General features: G+C 50.5%; 1 protein-coding gene across 1 annotated transcript; it reads left to right on the top strand.

The window, feature by feature from the left end:
* Window positions 1–1,649: 1,649 nt before the first annotated feature.
* ANKRD9 (ankyrin repeat domain 9) lies at window positions 1,650–7,560 on the top strand. Its single transcript, XM_040333037.1, has 2 exons — window positions 1,650–1,770; window positions 6,067–7,560. Exon 2 carries the CDS (start codon window positions 6,128–6,130, stop codon window positions 7,016–7,018), a length of 891 nt encoding a protein of 296 aa, XP_040188971.1. The 5' UTR covers window positions 1,650–1,770; window positions 6,067–6,127; the 3' UTR covers window positions 7,019–7,560.
* Window positions 7,561–19,464: the final 11,904 nt, after the last annotated feature.

Genomic DNA, 19,464 nt, shown 5'->3' with positions numbered 1-19,464 from the left:
CAGATTGGCTGTATGGGGCCCCGTGTTTATTTGGGATTGGGGGGGGCGGTATGGGGCCCCGTGTTTATTTGGGATTGGGGGGGGAGGGGGGGCTGTCAGATTGGCTGTATGGGGCCCCGTGTTTATTTGGGATTGGGGGGGAGGGGGGGCTGTCAGATTGGCTGTATGGGGCCCCGTGTTTATTTGGGATTGGGGGGGGTGGCGGTATGGGGCCCCGTGTTTATTTGGGATTGGGGGGGGCTGTATGGGGCCCCGTGTTTATTTGGGATTGGGGGGGGGGGGGTATGGGGCCCCGTGTTTATTTGGGATTGGGGGGGCTGTCAGATTGGCTGTATGGGGCCCCGTGTTTATTTGGGATTGTGGGGGGGCGGTATGGGGCCCCGTGTTTATTTGGGATTGGGGGGGGAGGGGGGCTGTCAGATTGGCTGTATGGGGCCCTGTGTTTATTTGGGATTGGGGGGGGGCGGTATGGGGCCCCGTGTTTATTTGGGATTGGGGGGGGGGGGGGGGGGTCAGATTGGCTGTATGGGGCCCCGTGTTTATTTGGGATTGGGGGGGGGGCTGTCAGATTGGCTGTATGGGGCCCCGTGTTTATTTGGGATTGGGGGAGGGGGGGCTGTCAGATTGGCTGTATGGGGCCCCGTGTTTATTTGGGATTGGGGGGGGGGGTCTGATTGGCTGTATGGGGCCCCGTGTTTATTTGGGATTGGGGGGGGGGGTCTGATTGGCTGTATGGGGCCCCGTGTTTATTTGGGATTGGGGGGGAGGGGGGGCTGTCAGATTGGCTGTATGGGGCCCCGTGTTTATTTGGGATTGGGGGGGGGGTCAGATTGGCTGTATGGGGCCCCGTGTTTATTTGGGATTGGGGGGGGGGCTGTCAGATTGGCTGTATGGGGCCCCGTGTTTATTTGGGAATGGGGGGGGGGGCTGTCAGATTGGCTGTATGGGGCCCCGTGTTTATTTGGGATTGGGGGGGGGGGGTCTGATTGGCTGTATGGGGCCCCGTGTTTATTTGGGATTGGGGGGGGGGGCTGATTGGCTGTATGGGGCCCCGTGTTTATTTGGGATTGGGGGGAGGGGGGGCTTATGGGGCCCCGTGTTTATTTGGGATTGGGGGGGGCTGTATGGGGCCCCGTTTTTATTTGGGATTGGGGGGGGGCGGTATGGGGCCCTGTGTTTATTTGGGATTGGGGGGGTGTCAGATTGGCTGTATGGGGCCCCGTGTTTATTTGGGATTGGGGGGGTGTCAGATTGGCTGTGTGGGGCCCCGTGTTTATTTGGGATTGGGGGGGTGTCAGATTGGCTGTGTGGGGCCCCGTGTTTATTTGGGATTGGGGGGGTGTCAGATTGGCTGTATGGGGCCCCGTGTTTATTTGGGAGGGGGGCTGTATGGGGCCCCGTGTTTATTTGGGAGGGGGGCTGTATGGGGCCCCGTGTTTTTTTTTGGAAGGGGGGCTGTATGGGGCCCCGTGTTTTCTCTCGGGGGCCCCGCACCGGGGACACCCCGCCGCTATCACCTCACAACAGTCACAACTTTCTTGGAACTTCGCCAGTCAGTGACGTCACCGCAGCGGAGAGAAGAGAAAAAAAATGTATAAGGAGGGGGCTCGTCTGTCTCCGGGGACCAATCAGAGCCGGGCGGTGCCGGGAGGCGGCCAATCAGCGGCGGGCGGACAGTTCCGCGGACCTGACGACCTTCAGGACTCCGGGAATAAAAATGCCGATCGGAGACGGAGAAGGTTTGCTGGAGAGGAGCGGCGACACGGACGGGTGAGTGCGCGCCTGACACGGGGGGCCCCTGACTGCACTACAACGACGGGCCCTCCCCCTTCTACCTGTACTTCTGGGGGCCCCGAATACTGTGCACCCCCCCTCCCCCTCTGTACAGCTGGGGGCCCCAAATACTGCAATGACAGGTGCACCCCCTCCCCCCTCTGTACCTCTGGGGGCCCCAAATACTGCAATGACAGGTGCACCCCCTCCCCCTCTGTACCTCTGGGGGCCCCAAATACTGCAATGACAGGTGCACCCCCTCCCCCTCTGTACCTCTGGGGGCCCCAAATACTGCAATGACAGGTGCACCCCCCCTCCCCCTCTGTACAGCTGGGGGCCCCAAATACTGCAATGACAGGTGCACCCCCTCTCCCAATCTGTACCTCTGGGGGCCCCAAATACTGCAATGACAGGTGTACCCCCTCCCCCTCTGTTCTGCTGGGGGCCCCGAATACTGCAATGACAGGTGTACCCCCTCCCCCTCTGTTCTGCTGGGGGCCCCAAATACTGCAATGACAGGTGCACCACCTCCCCCTCTGTTCTGCTGGGGGCCCCGAATACTGCAATGACAGGTGCACCCCCTCCCCCTCTGTTCTGCTGGGGGCCCCAAATACTGCAATGACAGGTGCACCCCCTCCCCCTCTGTACAGCTGGGGGCCCCGAATACTGCAATGACAGGTTCAACCCCTCCCCATCTGTTCTGCTGGGGGCCCCTTCTGCTGCATTGATAGGTGCACCCCCTCCCATCTGTACTGCTGGGGGCCCCAAATACTGTTCTGACAGATACATCCACCTCCCATATGTACTGCTGGGGGCCCCAAATACTGTAATGACCGGTGCATCCCCCTCCCCTCTGTACAGCTGGGGGCCCCAAATACTGCAATGATAGTCTCATTCCCCTCCGTACTGCTGGGGGCCCCATCTACTGCAATGATAGATCCATTCCCCTCTGTACTGCTGGGGGCCCCATCCACTGCAATGATAGATCCAGTCCCCTCTTTAGTGTAATGCTGATGATTGCAGAATTCTCTCTGATGCAGAAATCACTGATGGTGCATTGAGAGGACCCTCCCCCATTCCTCTATGTGCATTAATATGGGGGCCCTATAGATCCTCCTAGGGGGCTGTATACGGACCCCCCCCTCCCTTTGTGCTGTGTCATGATCAACCTGCATGTTGTCTGTGCTGCTGCTCCCTTCTGCATGGAGGATGTATCTGCGGGCATTCTCCAAAGCAGTGCCCTGACCAGGAGATCTGTAGATCCCTGCAGTGCCCTGGACAGGGGATCTGTAGATCCCTGCAGTGCCCTGGACAGGGGATATGTAGATCCCTGCAGTGCCCTGACGAGGAGATCTGTAGATCCCTGCAGTGCCCTGGCGAGGAGATCTGTAGATCCCTGCAGTGCCCTGGACAGGGGATATGTAGATCCCTGCAGTGCCCTGACGAGGAGATCTGTAGATCCCTGCAGTGCCCTGACGAGGAGATCTGTAGATCCCTGCAGTGCCCTGACGAGGAGATCTGTAGATCCCTGCAGTGCCCTGACGAGGAGATCTGTAGATCCCTGCAGTGCCCTGACGAGGACATCTGTAGATCCCTGCAGTGCCCTGACCAGGCGATCTGTAGATCCCTGCAGTGCCCTGACCAGGCGATCTGTAGATCCCTGCAGTGCCCTGACCAGGCGATCTGTAGATCCCTGCAGTGCCCTGACCAGGCGATCTGTAGATCCATGCAGTGCCCTGACCAGGCGATCTGTAGATTCAATGCAGTGCCCTGACCAGGCGAACTGTGTCCCTTCCTTGGTGTGAGTGGGAGGAGCTGTGTCCCATCCTTGGTGTGGGTGGGAGGAACTGTGTCCCATCCTTGGTGTGAGTGGGAGGAACTGTGTCCCATCCTTGGTGTGAGTGGGGGGAACTGTGTCCCATCATTGGTGTGAGTGGGGGGAACTGTGTCCCATCCTTGGTGGGAGGAGCTGTGTCCCATCCTTGGTGTGGGTGGGAGGAACTGTGTCCCATCCTTGGTGTGAGTGGGAGGAACTGTGTCCCATCCTTGGTGTGAGTGGGAGGAACCGTGTCCCATCCTTGGTGTGGGTGGGAGGAACCGTGTCCCATCCTTGGTGTGAGTGGGAGGAACTGTGTCCCATCCTTGGTGTGAGTGGGAGGAACTGTGTCCCATCCTTGGTGTGGGTGGGAGGAACTGTGTCCCTTCCTTGGTGTGAGTGGGAGGAACTGTGTCCCATCCTTGGTGTGAGTGGGAGGAACTGTGTCCCATCCTTGGTGTGGGTGGGAGGAACCGTGTCCCATCCTTGGTGTGGGTGGGAGGAACCGTGTCCCATCCTTGGTGTGAGTGGGGGGAACCGTGTCCCATCCTTGGTGTGAGTGGGAGGAACCGTGTCCCATCCTTGGTGTGAGTGGGAGGAGCTGTGTCCCATCCTTGGTGTGAGTGGGAGGAACTGTGTCCCATCCTTGGTGTGAGTGGGAGGAACTGTGTCCCATCCTTGGTGTGGGTGGGAGGAACCGTGTCCCATCCTTGGTGGGAGGAACTGTGTCCCGTCCTTGGTGTGAGTGGGAGGAACTGTGTCCCATCCTTGGTGTATGTGGGAGGAACCGTGTCCCGTCCTTGGTGTGAGTGGGAGGAGCTGTGTCCCATCCTTGGTGTGAGTGGGAGGAACTGTGTCCCATCCTTGGTGTGAGTGGGAGGAACTGTGTCCCATCCTTGGTGGGAGGAACTGTGTCCCGTCCTTGGTGTGAGTGGGAGGAACTGTGTCCCATCCTTGGTGTATGTGGGAGGAACTGTGTCCCATCCTTGGTGTATGTGGGAGGAACTGTGTCCCATCCTTGGTGTGGGTGGGAGGAACTGTGTCCCATCCTTGGTGTAAGAGGGAGGAACTGTGTCCCATCCTTGGTGTGAGTGGGAGGAACTGTGTCCCATCCTTGGTGTGAGTGGGAGGAACCGTGTCCCATCCTTGGTGTGAGTGGGAGGAACTGTGAAATAACGTACATTCATGTATTGCATGAATGTATGTTATTGTTGCCGCTGCCGCTGGTCTAATTCAGATGGCCGGAACTTGAGCGCCGACCACCTGAATAACGGCAGCTGGTTGGCTGTGCGGAAGTGCCTATCAGAGCCAGCGGCTCTCCGAGTACAGCCCTCGTCTCCCAGAAGCTTATCCTCGGAACCTACGGGGGGTGCGTTCCTTGAATAAGACTGACGGCCGTCTCGGCCAATCAGGTTCACTGATTCTGGTTATCAGTAACCTGATTGGCTGAAGCGTCACCAAGGTGGGAGAAGACATCGAGGGACGTGGAAGGAGAAAGGTAAGTGCATTTTACTGGGCACAGAGGCGACAAAGGGCACAGTGGCTACAATTAAAGGGCACAGTGGCTACAATTAAAGGGCACAGTGGTGACAATTGGCACAGTGGCTGCGTTTGATGGCATGGCACAGTGGTGACAATTGATGGCCCAGTGACTGCGTTTGATGGGCACAGTGAGGCTGCAATTTTTTTATTTTTTTTTTCATTTGCGCCCCCCCATTTGAGCACCATCCGCCACTGGTCTCAAGAAGAATCACATTGAGGTCATGGAGTGGCCTAGCCAGTCCCCAGACCTTAATCCTATAGAAAGTTTATGAAGGGAGCTAAAACTTCGAGTTGCTGGGCACGGCCAGGGCATCATGGGGGAAGTTGTCTGAATTTCTCACTTCCTGTTCCTCCTCATTAAGCTTGCCCCCATCATCCGAGCCGTTCTGGCTGGGGGTTAGTTAGTGTGCTCGCCCCCTCCCTTGAGACTGCATCCCTGCAGGGAGATGTTGTGTTCACAGCGTCTCCCCGCAGGGATGTAGTCCCAAGGGGAGCCGCAATTAACGGCACAGGCTAGGTAAGAAACGGCACTTAGTTTAGTTTCTTCCCTGCGCATGCGCCGTTGGGATTTTCGGTGGACTACAAGTGAAATATCTCCTAAACGGCGCACGTTTAGGAGATATTTCCACTGCCTATAGGTAAGTTTTATTCTAGGCTCACCTATAGGTAGAAGTCCAAGAAGTGGGTCTACATCCACTTTAAGGTTTTTTGCGCACTATTTGGTATACAAAGTGTGTATTTAGTGTATCCTTTGCGTTTTCTGGTATATCCTGTTCTTGTATATACTCATGCTGTCTTTAGTATAAACATTATTTGTATTTAGTGTATACCTGCGCTGTTTTCTATGCATGCGGCGGTATTGTGCTTTGTGTTCATTTATATGGACGGCGCCAATATTTCAATTTTTTTCACTCAACTCTCCATTGACATTTTAGGAGGAGCGCCCCCTGTGTCCACTGATGTGTTCCCCCTGCAGCCAAAGCCCCAGACGCGGATATGCCGGGCGGTGTGCGTTGGGTGCCTTCCAGCGATCCCTCTGACTACCAGTCGCAGAAACAATGCAAGAGGACGTCGTTTGCCTTCTACCAGGCGGTGCGGGACCTGCTGCCAGTCTGGGTGCTGGAGGACATACGTCTGATGGAGGCCCTACACTGGGAGGAGGGTGGCCGTGTCAGCTCCTACACCCCCTCCGAAGCTCTGCTCTATGCACTGGTCCACGACCACTTGGCCTATGCCCGTTACCTGCTCAGCCACTTCCCCCATGATGCCCTGGCCGTGCCCAGCAAAAGCTTCAGCTGCTGCCAGTCGGCGGCCCCCCACCTCAGCATGGCCGTACGCTACGACCGGGCGCAGATCCTGCGCGAGATCCTGGTCACCCTGCGGACTTTTCCCCCCTCCAACCGGGCTGCCTACCTCAACAGGCACGGGTGCCAGCGGGTGGAGATGGGCAAGACCCCCGTGCACCTGGCCTGTGAGCTGCAAAGAGCCGAGTGCCTGGCCCTGCTATTGGGGCACGGCGCCTGCCCCTACGCCGAGGACTGCAGCGGCGACACCCCCTTGGACTACCTGTTGCAGCTCATCAGCAGCAGCCCGCAGGACATGCATCTCAAAAGGCTGTGCCTGGACTCGCTCCTTCTCTACATGCCCAGGGGGCTACCCCCCAACACCCGCCACAGACTGCAGGAGGACCGCGGTGCCTGGAGGGAGGCGCTGGGCCAGGAGCTGTACGCCTGGTTAACCGGCGCCTCTCCCCCCAACCTCTTCACCATATCGATGCAGAGCCTGCTCCGGGCCCTGCCAGCGGACAGATTCCCCGAGGCCCTGGAGGAGCTGCCCCTGCCCGATTTCCTGAGACCCCTGGCCTTAAAAATGCAAATCCCAAAATAGAAACCCTTTGCAGTGGACCCGTGCCTGGACTGCGCATGCAGCAACCACTTAACGTGGACGGCGCTGACGTTACCCGCGTCGTATTCTTTTACATTTGTTATCTAACACTAATGACATACTTTTCCTTTTTAAAGAAAAAGGCAAAGCACCTGTGTGAGAAGCTGCTGATGGAAGCAGTCGCCCCCCCCCCCCCCCCCGCACTACTAGTCCTTGGGCAGCGACGATATGAAACTATTACATGGAATAGCAGCTTCCATCAGAAGCTTCTGACGCAAGTATTTTGCTTTGTGAGGTTGCCTTTTAATCTTCTTTTTTTATAGAACTACAGGTATCAGCATGGCCTCACATTTTTATCTTCGTCACGATTTTAATGGTGGTAATATTGCATTAGTGCCCATGCTCCAAATCTTCCAGCCGTGCTGAGACTTGTAGTTCCACCAACTTCTGAGAAGCCTTGATAGCTTTGGAGCTTCTGTAGAACTACAAGTGTCAGCAGTCTGTAAGGCTCACCACACACAATACAATCTCATTGTACAATCTCTTTTAGCTCTACCAACAACGATATAGTGATTGGGGAGAGATTCATTGAGTCGATTAGGTAGGTCCTGATATTACATCGTTTTTAGTAAATCTGAAGATGATTGTATAGAGATTGGTTTGGTTTTGGATAGAGTAATGAGTGGTCAGAACCCCTTGACGGTTTTATTTATTTTTTATTTTTTAACCACTTAAGACCCGGACCTTTAGGCAGCTAAAGGACCCGGCCAGGATATACGTCTGCAGCATGGCAAGGGCAGGCAAAAGAACTTGTATATATGTCCCCTTTAACCACTTAAGACCCGGACCAAAATGCAGCTAAAGGACCCGGCCAGTTTGCTGCGATTCGGCACTGCGTCGCTTTAACTGACAATTGCGCGGTCGTGCGACGTGGCTCCCAAACAAAATTGGCGTCCCCTTTCCCCCACAAATAGAGCTTTCTTTTGGTGGTATTTGATCACCTCTGCGCTTTTTATTTTTTGCGCTAGAAACAAAAATAGAGCGACAATTTAGAAAAAAAATGCAATATTTTTTGCTATAATGAATATCCCCCAAAAATATATAAAAAAAATGTTTTTTTCCTCAGTTTAGGCCGATACGTATTCTTCTACCTATTTTTGGTAAAAAAAAAAATCGCAATAAGCGTTTATCGATTTGGTTTGCGCAAAATTTATAGCGTTTACAAAATAGGGGATAGTTTTATTGCATTTTTATTAATTATTTTTTTTTGTTACTACTAATGGCGGCGATCAGCGTTTTTTTTTTCGTGACTTGCGACATTATGGCGTACACTTCGGACAGTTTTGACACATTTTTGGGACAATTGTCATTTTCACAGCAAAAAATGCATTGTTTACTGTGAAAATGACAGTTGCAGTTTGGGAGTTAACCACAAGGGGGCGCTGATGGGGTTAAGTGTGACCTCATGTGTGTTTACAACTGTAGGGGGGGGTGGCTGTAGGTGTGACGTCATCGATTGCGATTCCCTTTAAAAGGGAACACACGATCGATGCCGCCGCCACAGTGAAGAACGGGGAAGGTGTGTTTACACACGGCTCTCCTCGTTCCTCAGCTTCGGGGAGCGATCGCGGGACTCGAGCAGCGATCAGGTCCGCGGGTCCAGCGGCCGCGGTCACGGCTGGACGGGGCTGGATGTGTGACGTCATTGATCGTGTTTCCCTATATCAGGGAACACACGATCAATGACAGCGCCACAGTGAAGAACGGGGAAGGTGTGTTTACATACAGCTCTCCCCATTCTTCAGCTCCGGGGACCGATCGCGGGACTCCAGCGGCGATCAGGTCCAGTGGCCGCGGTCACGGCTGGATGTGTGACGTCATTGATCGCGCTTCCCTATATCAGGGAACAGACGATCAATGACAGCGCCACAGTGAAGAACGGGGAAGCTGTGTTTACACACAGCTCTCGTTCCTCAGCTCCGGGGACCGATCGCGGGACTCCAGCGGCAATCGGGTCCCACGGCCGTGGTCACGAAGCTTCGGACCAGGTCGTGGGCGGGCGCACGCCCGCGGCTGGGCACTTAAAGAGGACGTACAGGTACGTGCTTGCGTCCAGCCGTGCCATTCTGCCGACGTAGATGTGCAGGAGGCGGTCCTTAAGTGGTTAAGCTGTCTGTGTCTCGTTGGGGAGATTTCCCTCACTTCCTGTCCAGCAGACACAACAGGAAGTGAGAATGAGAGGGGAGGAGGTGTCCCTATTGAAGGATTTCCCCCTCACTTCCTGTGTCGATAAAAACGATGGACTTTGAAATCCAAGAGGCAACGACCACCAGGACAAACGAAGGGGGGTAATGTCTACAGACAGCAATAAAAACCAGACAGGGATTCTCACCCACACACTCTTTATCCAAAACTATAAAAAAAAACAACAGCTTTGGCTTTGGATATACTTTAAAGCTGAAGTGCCAAAAAAGCCAATTAGATCCTTCTTATTTTTTTTCGTTATATCTTAGGCTTGAAATGCCTCTGATTGGCTGCCGTGGCAAAACACCCCCACACTTTTCCTGCGGCTTTACAAGCCGCAGGAAAAGTGTGGGGGTGTTTTGCCACGGCAGCCAATCAGAGGCATTTCAAGGTGTTCCATGTTTGCGGAATGTATTTTTGCACTGGATAATAATGCAGACGGGGTGGCACCGTGTAGACCACAAATGTATTGTACAAATGGTATTGCCGAGGGCACTAAAGGTTGTAGTTATAAAAAATTGCAGAGCTTTTCGTCCTGTGAAAATATATGTACAAAATGGGCAAAAACGAATGTTCTTAGGCTATTTTCTCTCCTGGCCAAATGTTATTCTTTATACAGAATAGAATGAATCACGAAAACGCTGCATGTGGCCACTAGACGGAGCTGATGAGCATAAGAAATAAGGGCCAGATTCACATAGAACTGCGGCGGCGTAACGTATCGTAGATACGTTACACCGCCGCAAGTTTTCATCGCAAGTGCCTGATTCACAAAGCACTTGCGATGAAAGCTACGCCGGCGGCCTCCGGCGCAAGGCGGGCCAATTCAAATGGGCGTGTGCCATTTAAATTAGGCGCGCTCCCGCGCCGGACCTACTGCGCATGCTCCGTTTCCTAACTCCCGCCGTGCTTTGCGCGCCGTGACGTCATTTTTTTTTCGAACGGCGACGCGCGTAGCGTACTTCCGTATTCCCGGACGTGTTACGCAAACGACGTTAAATTTAAAATTTCGACGCGGGAACGACGGCCATACTTTAGACAGCAATACGATTGCTGTGTAAAGTTAGGGCAGGTCAAACGACGACTAACTTTGCGACGGGAAACTAGACTAGCGGCGACGTAGCGAACACGAAAATCCGGTCGGGGATCCGCCGTAACTGGTAATTTGCATACCCGACGCTGGTTTACGACGCGAACTCCACCCAGCGGCGGCAGCGGTACTGCATCCTGAGATCCGACAGTGTAAAACAATTACAACTGTCGGATCTTAGGGATATCTATGCGTAACTGGTTCTATGAATCAGCCGCATAGATAGAAACAGAGATACGACGGAAACAACGTTGTATCTCTTTGGTGAATCTGGCCCTAAATGCTTATCTACCATGATCGTCCGCTCCATCTAGTGGCCAAGAGGTGGTATTTTCCTGATTCACTCTATTCTATATGAAGAATAACATTCAACCTGTAAAGAAAAAGTCTTTAACATTTGCCCAGAATGAATGAAAATGCAGTTTTACAGGACAAATAGCGCAGCCAATTTTTCATATATATACACCCTTTTCGTTTCCGTTCCATCTGCCTCTCTGATTCAAAGACACGGTACTGAGGGAGGTGTAATATCAATTATTTCTATGACAGTCGCTCTCACTGTAGTGGACTGCCTTAGGGGGGGGGAGGGCAATGCAAAGATTTCTGCATATTTTTTGTTATTCCACTTGCGTTCTGTCATTATTTAAACCACTTAATCCCCGCACCATTTTGTTGCTAAATGACCGGGCCACTATTTGCGATTCGGCACTGCGTCGCTTTAACCACTTAAGACCCGGACCACAATGCAGCTAAAGGACCTTGCCCCTTTTTGCGATTCGGCACTGCGTCGCTTTAACTGACAATTGCGCGGTCGTGCGACGTGGCTCCCAAACAAAATTGGCGTCCTTTTTCCCCCACAAATAGAGCTTTCTTTTGGTGGTATTTGATCACCTCTGCGATTTTTATTTTTTGCGCTATAAACAAAAATAGAGCGACAATTTTGAAAAAAAAAATATATTTTTTACTTTTTAATAATAAATATCCCCAAAAATATATATATATATATATATAAAAATGTTTTCCTCAGTTTAGGCCGATACGTATTCTTCTACTTATTTTTGTTAAAAAAAATCGCAATAAGCGTTTGGTTTGCGCAAAATTTATAGCGTCTACAAAATAGGGCATAGTTTTATGGCATTTTTATTAATATTTTTTTTTTTACTAGTAATGGCGGCAATCAGCGATTTTTATCATGACTACGACATTATGGCGGACACATCGGACACCTTTGACACATTTTTGGGACCATTGTCATTTTTACAGCGATCAGGGCTATAAAAATGCACTGATTACCGTGAAAATGACACTGGCAGTGAAGGGGTTAACCACTAGGGGTTAAATCTTCCCTAAGGAGTGATTCTTACTGTAGGGGGGCGTGGCTTGCTGTGACACGTCACTGATCGTGTTCCCGATGACAGGGAACACAACACGATCAGTGACAGTGTCACTAGGCAGAACGGGGAGACGTTGTGTTTACACTAACATCTCCCCGTTCTATCTCTCCGTGAGACGAACGCGGGTATGCCCGCGGCGATCGAGATCACGCCGGGTACGCGCGTGCCCGCAACAGCCGCTTTATAAAGGGGACGTATATATATACGTTCTTTTGCCTGCCTGTGCCATGCTGCAGACGTATATCCTGCGTGTGGCAAGCGGTTACCGTATTTATCGGGGTATTGCGCGCTCCGGCGTATAGCGCGCACCCCTAATGTTGACCTGAAATTCCTGTAAAAAAAACATTATTACTTACAGTTTTGGTGTCTTGCCCGGCGTCCATCGGCGGCCTTGTCCGGTCCGGCGTCCGTCTGCGGCCTCGGTGGTGTCCTCCCCGCTTCTCCCGCGCTGTCTCCGAGTCGAATTCCCGCGCTGTGTTTGAACGCCGCCGCCGACATATACCGAGCGCAGTACACTCGGGCATGCTCGGCTTCTCACGCATAAACGTCACAGAGCGTGACCACGAGCGAAGCCGAGCCTGGCCGAATGTACCCGAGTGTACTGCGCTCGGTATATGTCGGCGGCGGCGTTCAAACTGAGCGCGGGTATCGGCGTATATCGCGCACCCACGATTTCCCCCTTATTTTAAGGGGAAAAAAGTGAGCGGTATACGCCGATAAATACGGTAAATAACGCAATTAACACGAAGCTGCCCTGTTTGAGGCAGAAGTAATAAAGCACCTCCCTCCTGCTAGTACCTTCATTGTGTTTCCCCGACACTTTATTGGTTTCCTCAAAATTGCTGGTACTTTGGGTTATGGGGGGGAGCATGTGACCTTCTCACAAGAAAGCAGGGCATGGCCCTGAGTGGCCAGTCACAATTTCCGAACACCACTATGTGAGGGAATGGAAGGAGCTCATTAGCCCTGTGTAAGCTCAGACATGGAGCTTACACAGGGATTAGACTCCGTGCTCTGCTCAGGCCGGGGGGAGCGGGGGTGAGGGAAAGTATCAGTGGGTGATATAAGAGAGGCAAATGGAGGGAAAACACGGTGCCCTGGTCAGTGTTCTTTAATTGCTGCTTACTTTGCACTCAAAAGATATTTTTGAGTTGTTATTCTTCTTCGGGATAAAACTTTACTTTGTACAGCTGATTTTTTTTTTTTATGTAAAATAAAAGGGCTACAGTTTTGTTATAGGAACCACTATAAAAAAGGGGAAATAAGGCAACTGACATGGCGGCCCTCTTTCCGGGTGGCCTGTCAGCGGTGGATAATGTAGTAGTGACTTGATGGTAATGGGGGACATTTCTAACACTTGTGCAAGCTGAAAAATAACGGTGAAAATCACGCAGTCCTAAAATAAGTTGTCTTATCTTCAGACAGAACAGTGGGCCAGATTCACATACATTTCCGTTACGCAGCGGCGGCGTAACGTATTCCATTTACGTTACACCGCCGCAAGTTTACAGCGTAAGTGCCTGATTCACAAAGCTCTTACCTGTAAACCTGCGGCGGTGTAACGTCAATGCGCTCGGCACAAGCCGGCCTAATTCAAATGGGGCGGGCACCATTTAAATTAGGCGCGCTCCCGCGCCGAACGTTCTGCGCGTGCTCCGTTAGGAAATTTCCCGCCGTGCTTTGCGCGAAATTACGGCGCCCCGACGTATTTTTTGAACGCCGATGTGCGTTACCTCCTTTCGTATTCCCGGATGTCTTATGCAAAAAAAAAAAAAATAATAAAAATTCGACAAGGGAACGACGGCCATACTTTAACATGGATGGTGTCATTTTACACCACCTAAAGAGGACACGTAACATTGCGACGGGAAAAGCCGGCGACGTAAGCGAATGCGACGAACGCGCGTACCTTCGTGGCTCGCCGTAAACATCTAATTTGCATACCCGACGCAGGAAAACGACGCAAACTCCACCCAGCGAGCGCCGGAGAATTACACCTACGATCCGAAGCCGTACGCCTGTCGGATCGAAGCCTAAAGCCGTCGTAACTTGTTTTGAGGATTCAAAACAACGCTACGACGCGGCAAATTTGAAAATACGCCAGAGTATCAGTAGATACGCCGGCGTATTTTCTCTGTGAATCTGGCCCAGTGTTTGTTAATGTCCTCTATTCAGCTGAATGTTTCATAGGAACTGCATTGCCGAAAGAAAAATTTGCCTTAACTGTCGCTAGTCAAGAAGCTCATTGGTTGCTATGGGCAACACGGACAGTCCCTCATTCAGTCATTTTCATATATAAGGCTTGTTTTATCATGGGCTCTAGGTTTATTTTGTAATGGTGCATTCCAAAAAACGGGTGAGCTGTGCAAGAAGATTCATTTTTACTTCAGAAGTTGGAGGACCGGTCACCTGAGGGGGGACCATTTTGTTGTCTGAACCAACCATTTTAAATCTAACGAACATGTCCCAACGCAGAACTGTGTGCGTTACTTCACCAAGCACAGGCGAAGGTTTTGCGTTGGGAAAACGGGTGTATAGGCGCTGCAACCTTCCCACATAAAATCTCTGCCTGGTGCTCAGACCTTGAGGCTGCCGACACCTCCAACGTACCAGAATAAAGGAACGGGATGGTCGGCGCTCAGAATGACTAATGTCCGAAACGCGTAGGTTGTTTTATAGCATTGTATATGCATTTAATAAAGAAATACTATTTTGGATGTCATCCCAAGGGGCCGACCATCCCTTTCCTTTCTAAAGGGTTTGTGTTGGCGGCCATTTTGTTTTCTAAAGAAATAAGTATGACGATAATTTAGTGTAAACGCTCACAAGGCTGCAGCCTGTAAATGCACTGGCTCAAAATCATTAGTCCTCTCATACTAATTAATATCACTGTTGAAGATGGCTTCCTCAGTTTTGTGTGGTCATTGCGAGCGTTCATGAGGCTGCGGCCTCTGAAAATTCACTGGCTCGATATCATTAGTCCCCCTCACACTATATAATATCACTGTTGAAGATGGCTTCCTCAGTTTTGTGCAGTTATGAGGCTGTGGCCTGTAAATTCACTAAGGCCCCTTTCACATTGAGGCGTTTTTCATGCGGTACAGCGCTAAAAATAGCGCTGCTATACCGCATGAAAAAACCTGCCCTGTAGTGTTCAATGTGAAAGCCCGAAGGCTTTCACACTGAAGCGGTGCGCTAGCAGGAGCGCTCCAAAAGTCCTGCTAGCTGCATCTTTACTGCGGTATAGGAGCGGTGTGTTCACCGCTCCTATACCGCGCCTTCCCATTGAAATCAATGGAAAAAGCGCGGTAATACCGCGGTATTAACCCTTTTTCGGCCGCTAGCAGGGGTTAAAACCTCACCGCTAGTGCCCGAATATCGCGGTAAATACGAGGGTATAGCCGCGCTACAAATAGCGCGGCTATACCGTCACTGCGGCTCCACGCCTCAATGTGAAAGAGGTCTTAAGGGCCTGCCTTAACTTCATTAGTCCCCTTATACCAGTGGTCATCAACTCCTGTCCCTCAGGGACCACTAACAGGCCAGGTTTGCAAGATAACTGAAATACATCACAGGTGATATCAGTTGCTGCTCAGTGATTGCAGTATTCTAGTCTGCATCCCCCAAGGTAATACATAAAACCTGGCCTGTTAGTGGGCCCTGAGGACAGTGTTGATGACCACTGCCTTATACTAATAAATAGAACTCGTGAAGATGGCTTCCTCCACTCTGTGTGGTCAGAGTGAGCGTTCACAAGCCTGCGACCTATATATACATTAAGGGCCTGGCACGATGTCATAATAAATAATGGAGATGGCTTCCTCCATTTTGCACAGCCCGAGTAGGCGTTCATGTGGCTGCGGCCTGTATATTCACTTGAGAGAATAGTTACATTTCATTAGTCCCCCAATACTAAATAATAGCACTCCTGAAGTTGGTTTCCTCCATTTTGTGCAGCCAGAGTGCACATTCATGAGGCTGTGGCCTGTAAATTCATTGAGGGCCTGCCTTGATTTCATTAGTTCCCTCAAACAAATAAATAGCACTCTCCCTTCATTGTGAGGAGTCACAGTGGGCGGTCCTGTAGATGCAGCCTGTAAATTCACTTGAGAGCCTGGGTAAATTTTATCAGTCCCCTCATAATAAACAATCATAATCTTTAAAATAGCTTCCTCCATTTTGTGCCGCCAGAGTGAGCGTTCACGAGGCTGCGGCCTGTAAATTCACTCAAGGCTCTGGTTTGATGCCCCCCTCATAATAAACAATCATATTCTTTAAAATAGCTTCCTCCATTTTGTGCCGCCAGAGTGAGCGTTCACGAGGCTGCGGCCTGTAAATTCACTCAAGGCTCTGGTTTGATGCCCCCCTCATAATAAACAATCATATTCTTTAAAATAGCTTCCTCCATTTTGTGCCGCCAGAGTGAGCGTTCACAAGGCTGCGGCCTGTAAATTCACTCAAGGCTCTGGTTTGATGCCCCCCCTCATAATAAACAATCATATTCTTTTAAAATCGCTTCCTCCATTTTGTGCCGACAGAGTGAGCGTTCACAAGGCTGCGGCCTGTAAATTCACTCAAGGCTCTGGTTTGATGCCAATAGCTCCCCCCTCATGATAAATAATAACACTTCTAAAGGTAGATTCATCTATTCTGTGCAGCCAGAGTGAGCGTTCATGAGGCTGCGGCCTGTAAATTCACTTAAGGGTCTGGCTTGATGTCAATGGTTATAAATGGTCATAAATAATAACGCTTCTAAAACATTTTGTTCAGCCAGAGTTGAGCGTTCATTAGCCTGGCTGGGTTCCATTAGTCCCCTCATATTAATTACTGTCACTCTCGACGATGGCTCTCTCCATTTTGTGTTCAGTTTCTTCACAGCTTCACCCCTTTTTTGCAGAGAGCCCATTAAAAAGTCTCAGGTTATGATATCATTTGCACTAGTTCATACCGGTGCGTTTCATGTAGCAGAATTTGGACCTTGTGTATTAAACCTGAGGGGGGTGTGGAGGTGTCTGCATCATTCAAGGCAACCAGTCAGCTTTCATCAGCCATTTTCTAGTGAAGCTTAACCATGAAAGCTAGCACCTAATTGGTTGCCATGGGTGACGCCATATTTTCCACACTTCCCTCCAGCTGAAAAGCACTGGACCTGCCATTCTTTAAAGCAGGGTGTAGATATTACCGGAAATGCAATGTACCAATGAGCACTTTACAGAATGTACAATACGACGGATATTTTATATATTGATAGGAATGTGCATGTAAATATACATGTCGTGTGCCTGAAGCTGATCTCCGTTTACCTCAGATTTTTATTTTCCAGTACTGTATGTACTTTTTATGTATAACATATTTTATTTATTTCTCATCTTTGTTATGCTGAACAATAAAATTGTACTGCGATGGTTCTGTGTTTTTTTCCAGGCCTCGCCGTTGTCCCAAAAAAATCATTACAATTTCAAATGAAGACATTTATTTGTGCAAAAACATATAGCAAAAGGGAATATCTGTTTAACCTAAAAACTCCCAGGATGTTGCTAGGCCATTGCTAAGTGAAGCCTAACTATTAGGCTTCATTTCCACTGGCGTTTTTACAGCCACTTGTGTTAGCCTTTTTTACAGCTTAAAAACGCCTGTCCATGTTTATTTTGTAAAAAAAAAAAAAAGCTCAAAAATGCCGCGGTAGCGTTTTTTAACGTCTGGCGTTTTTACAGCTCTACTCTGGAGCTTCAGAACGCCCTGGTCCTGCGGTTTTTTTTACAGCTCAAAAACGCCTATGCCATTTGAAGCTCAAAAACGCCTATGTGGGCATGATGCCATAGAATAACATGGACAGGCGTTTTTAAGCTGTAAAAAACGCTCAGAAAAGTGGCTGTAAAAACGTCAGTGGAAATGAAGCCTTACTGCTCACCTTCACCATCACAAGAGTGAGGTCTCAAACCCGGAGCTCAGAGCTACTGCATCAGGGAAGAGAAAGAGAACGTGTGGGGAGGTCTAAATCAGAGAAGGAGCTTGCTTCTGTCATAGTGAAGGTGAACAGTGATAGCTAGGCATTGCAAAGCAACGTCCGGGGAGTTTTCAAGTCAGGCTCCATGAGGTACATAAATGGCCTACACCCAGGCCCGGATTTACTCCCTTTGCCGCCCCAAGGTCGGGTCCTTCAATGCCGCCCCCGCCTGCACAGTACAGGGGGGACATTATCCGCCGGGGGACTTTTTCGGCAGGACACTGAGAAGCAGGGGGGGTGCTGCTGCCGAATATGACATTGAGAACCGGGGGGGTGCTGCTGAAAATGACATTGAGAACCATCTCACCTTCTCTTCCCTCTGTTTTCTCTCCTCTCACCATCTGTGACATGACAGGGGGGGGCTCCCGAAATAAAAGTGTCCACTCCTCTCTCAGCTGCAGTGCCGCCCCTGCACCCACTGCCGCCCCGAGGCCTGGCCTTGTTGGCCTTGTCTGGAATCCGGCCCTGCCTACACCTATAGCAACGGTATTATTCAGTTTTGGTCAGAGCTGCACAGCTTGTTTTAATCTTCAGACATCCCTCGTCATTTTTGGTAAAGGTGAACTAATCCTTATTTTCCACCATAATTTGCAAAAAAAAATCTTTCCAAATCAGACAATGTGATAGTCTGGACTTGTTTCCACATTTTGTCTCTCATAGTTGAGGTCTACCTATGATGACAGGCCTCTCTCATCTTTTTAAGTGGGAGAACTTGCACAATTGGCGGCTGACTAAATACTTTTTTGCCCCGCTGTATAGCAAGGACATTATTCAACGTTGTCAAAGTTGCACCATTTGTTTCATCAATATGCAGCTCTTACCTGCGTAAGTAGGTTTTGGTAAAGGTGAACTAACCCTTTAAAGCTTAGTGAATTGAGTTTATGTCTAGACTGATTTCTGGCAAACATCCAAATGCAGCGCACACCCAGATGTATTGACATCATTACAGGGTAAGAGACGTCTTAGGCATACATGATTGACAGGTGTAAAAGACGAAGTCAGCGTGGTTGCTTTTGCAGTTACATTTGCAGTTACATTACATAAACCTTGGAGTCTAGAACAAGCCCGAGAGTTACGACTTCCACTGTACAGCCAGGTGTAACTTTGCCGTTAGCTGTGTAACTTGTGACAAATATGTCATGTTAGATTGTAGATGAAGATAAATAGGTAGATTCACAAAGAGTTAGGCCGGCTTATCAGTAGATAAGCCGACCTAACTCTGAATCTACGCCGCCGTATGTTTAAGCGTATGCTCAAACAGAGATACGCTTAAACAAAGCTAAGATAGGACGGCTTGCGCCGTTCTATCTTAGCTTGCAATTTTTCTGATGGCCGCTAGGTGGCGCTTCCATTGCGGCCGGCGTAGATTATGTAAATGAGCTTGTACGCCGATTCCCGAACGTACGCCAGCCCGCCGCAGTCGAATTACGTTGTTTCCGTAAGGCCTTAGGCGGCCTAAAGTTATTCCACCTATGAGGTGGAATAACAATGTTAAAGTATGGCCGCCGTTCCCGCCGCGAGGTTCGAATTTTTTACGTCGTTTGCGTAAGTCGTCCGCGAATCGGGAGTTACGTCGTTTACGTCCTCGTCGAAATCAATAGGCCCGTATGGCGTACTTAGCCGCAATGCGCACTGGGAAATTTAGGCGCCCGGCGCATGCGCAGTAGCAAAAAAAAGGGGGGTCAAGCCTCATTTCCATACAACACGCCCCCCT

This window comes from Rana temporaria, chromosome 13 (assembly GCF_905171775.1).
Source record: "Rana temporaria chromosome 13, aRanTem1.1, whole genome shotgun sequence".
In the NCBI taxonomy this organism is placed as follows: Eukaryota; Metazoa; Chordata; class Amphibia; order Anura; family Ranidae; genus Rana; species Rana temporaria.
This window is presented reverse-complemented; position numbering and strand designations above follow the sequence as displayed.

Excerpts from the sequence above, each read along its gene's own strand:
- ANKRD9 (XM_040333037.1), top strand. The coding sequence starts at position 6,128 with ATGCCGGGCGGTGTGCGTTGGGTGCCTTCCAGCGATCCCTCTGACTAC.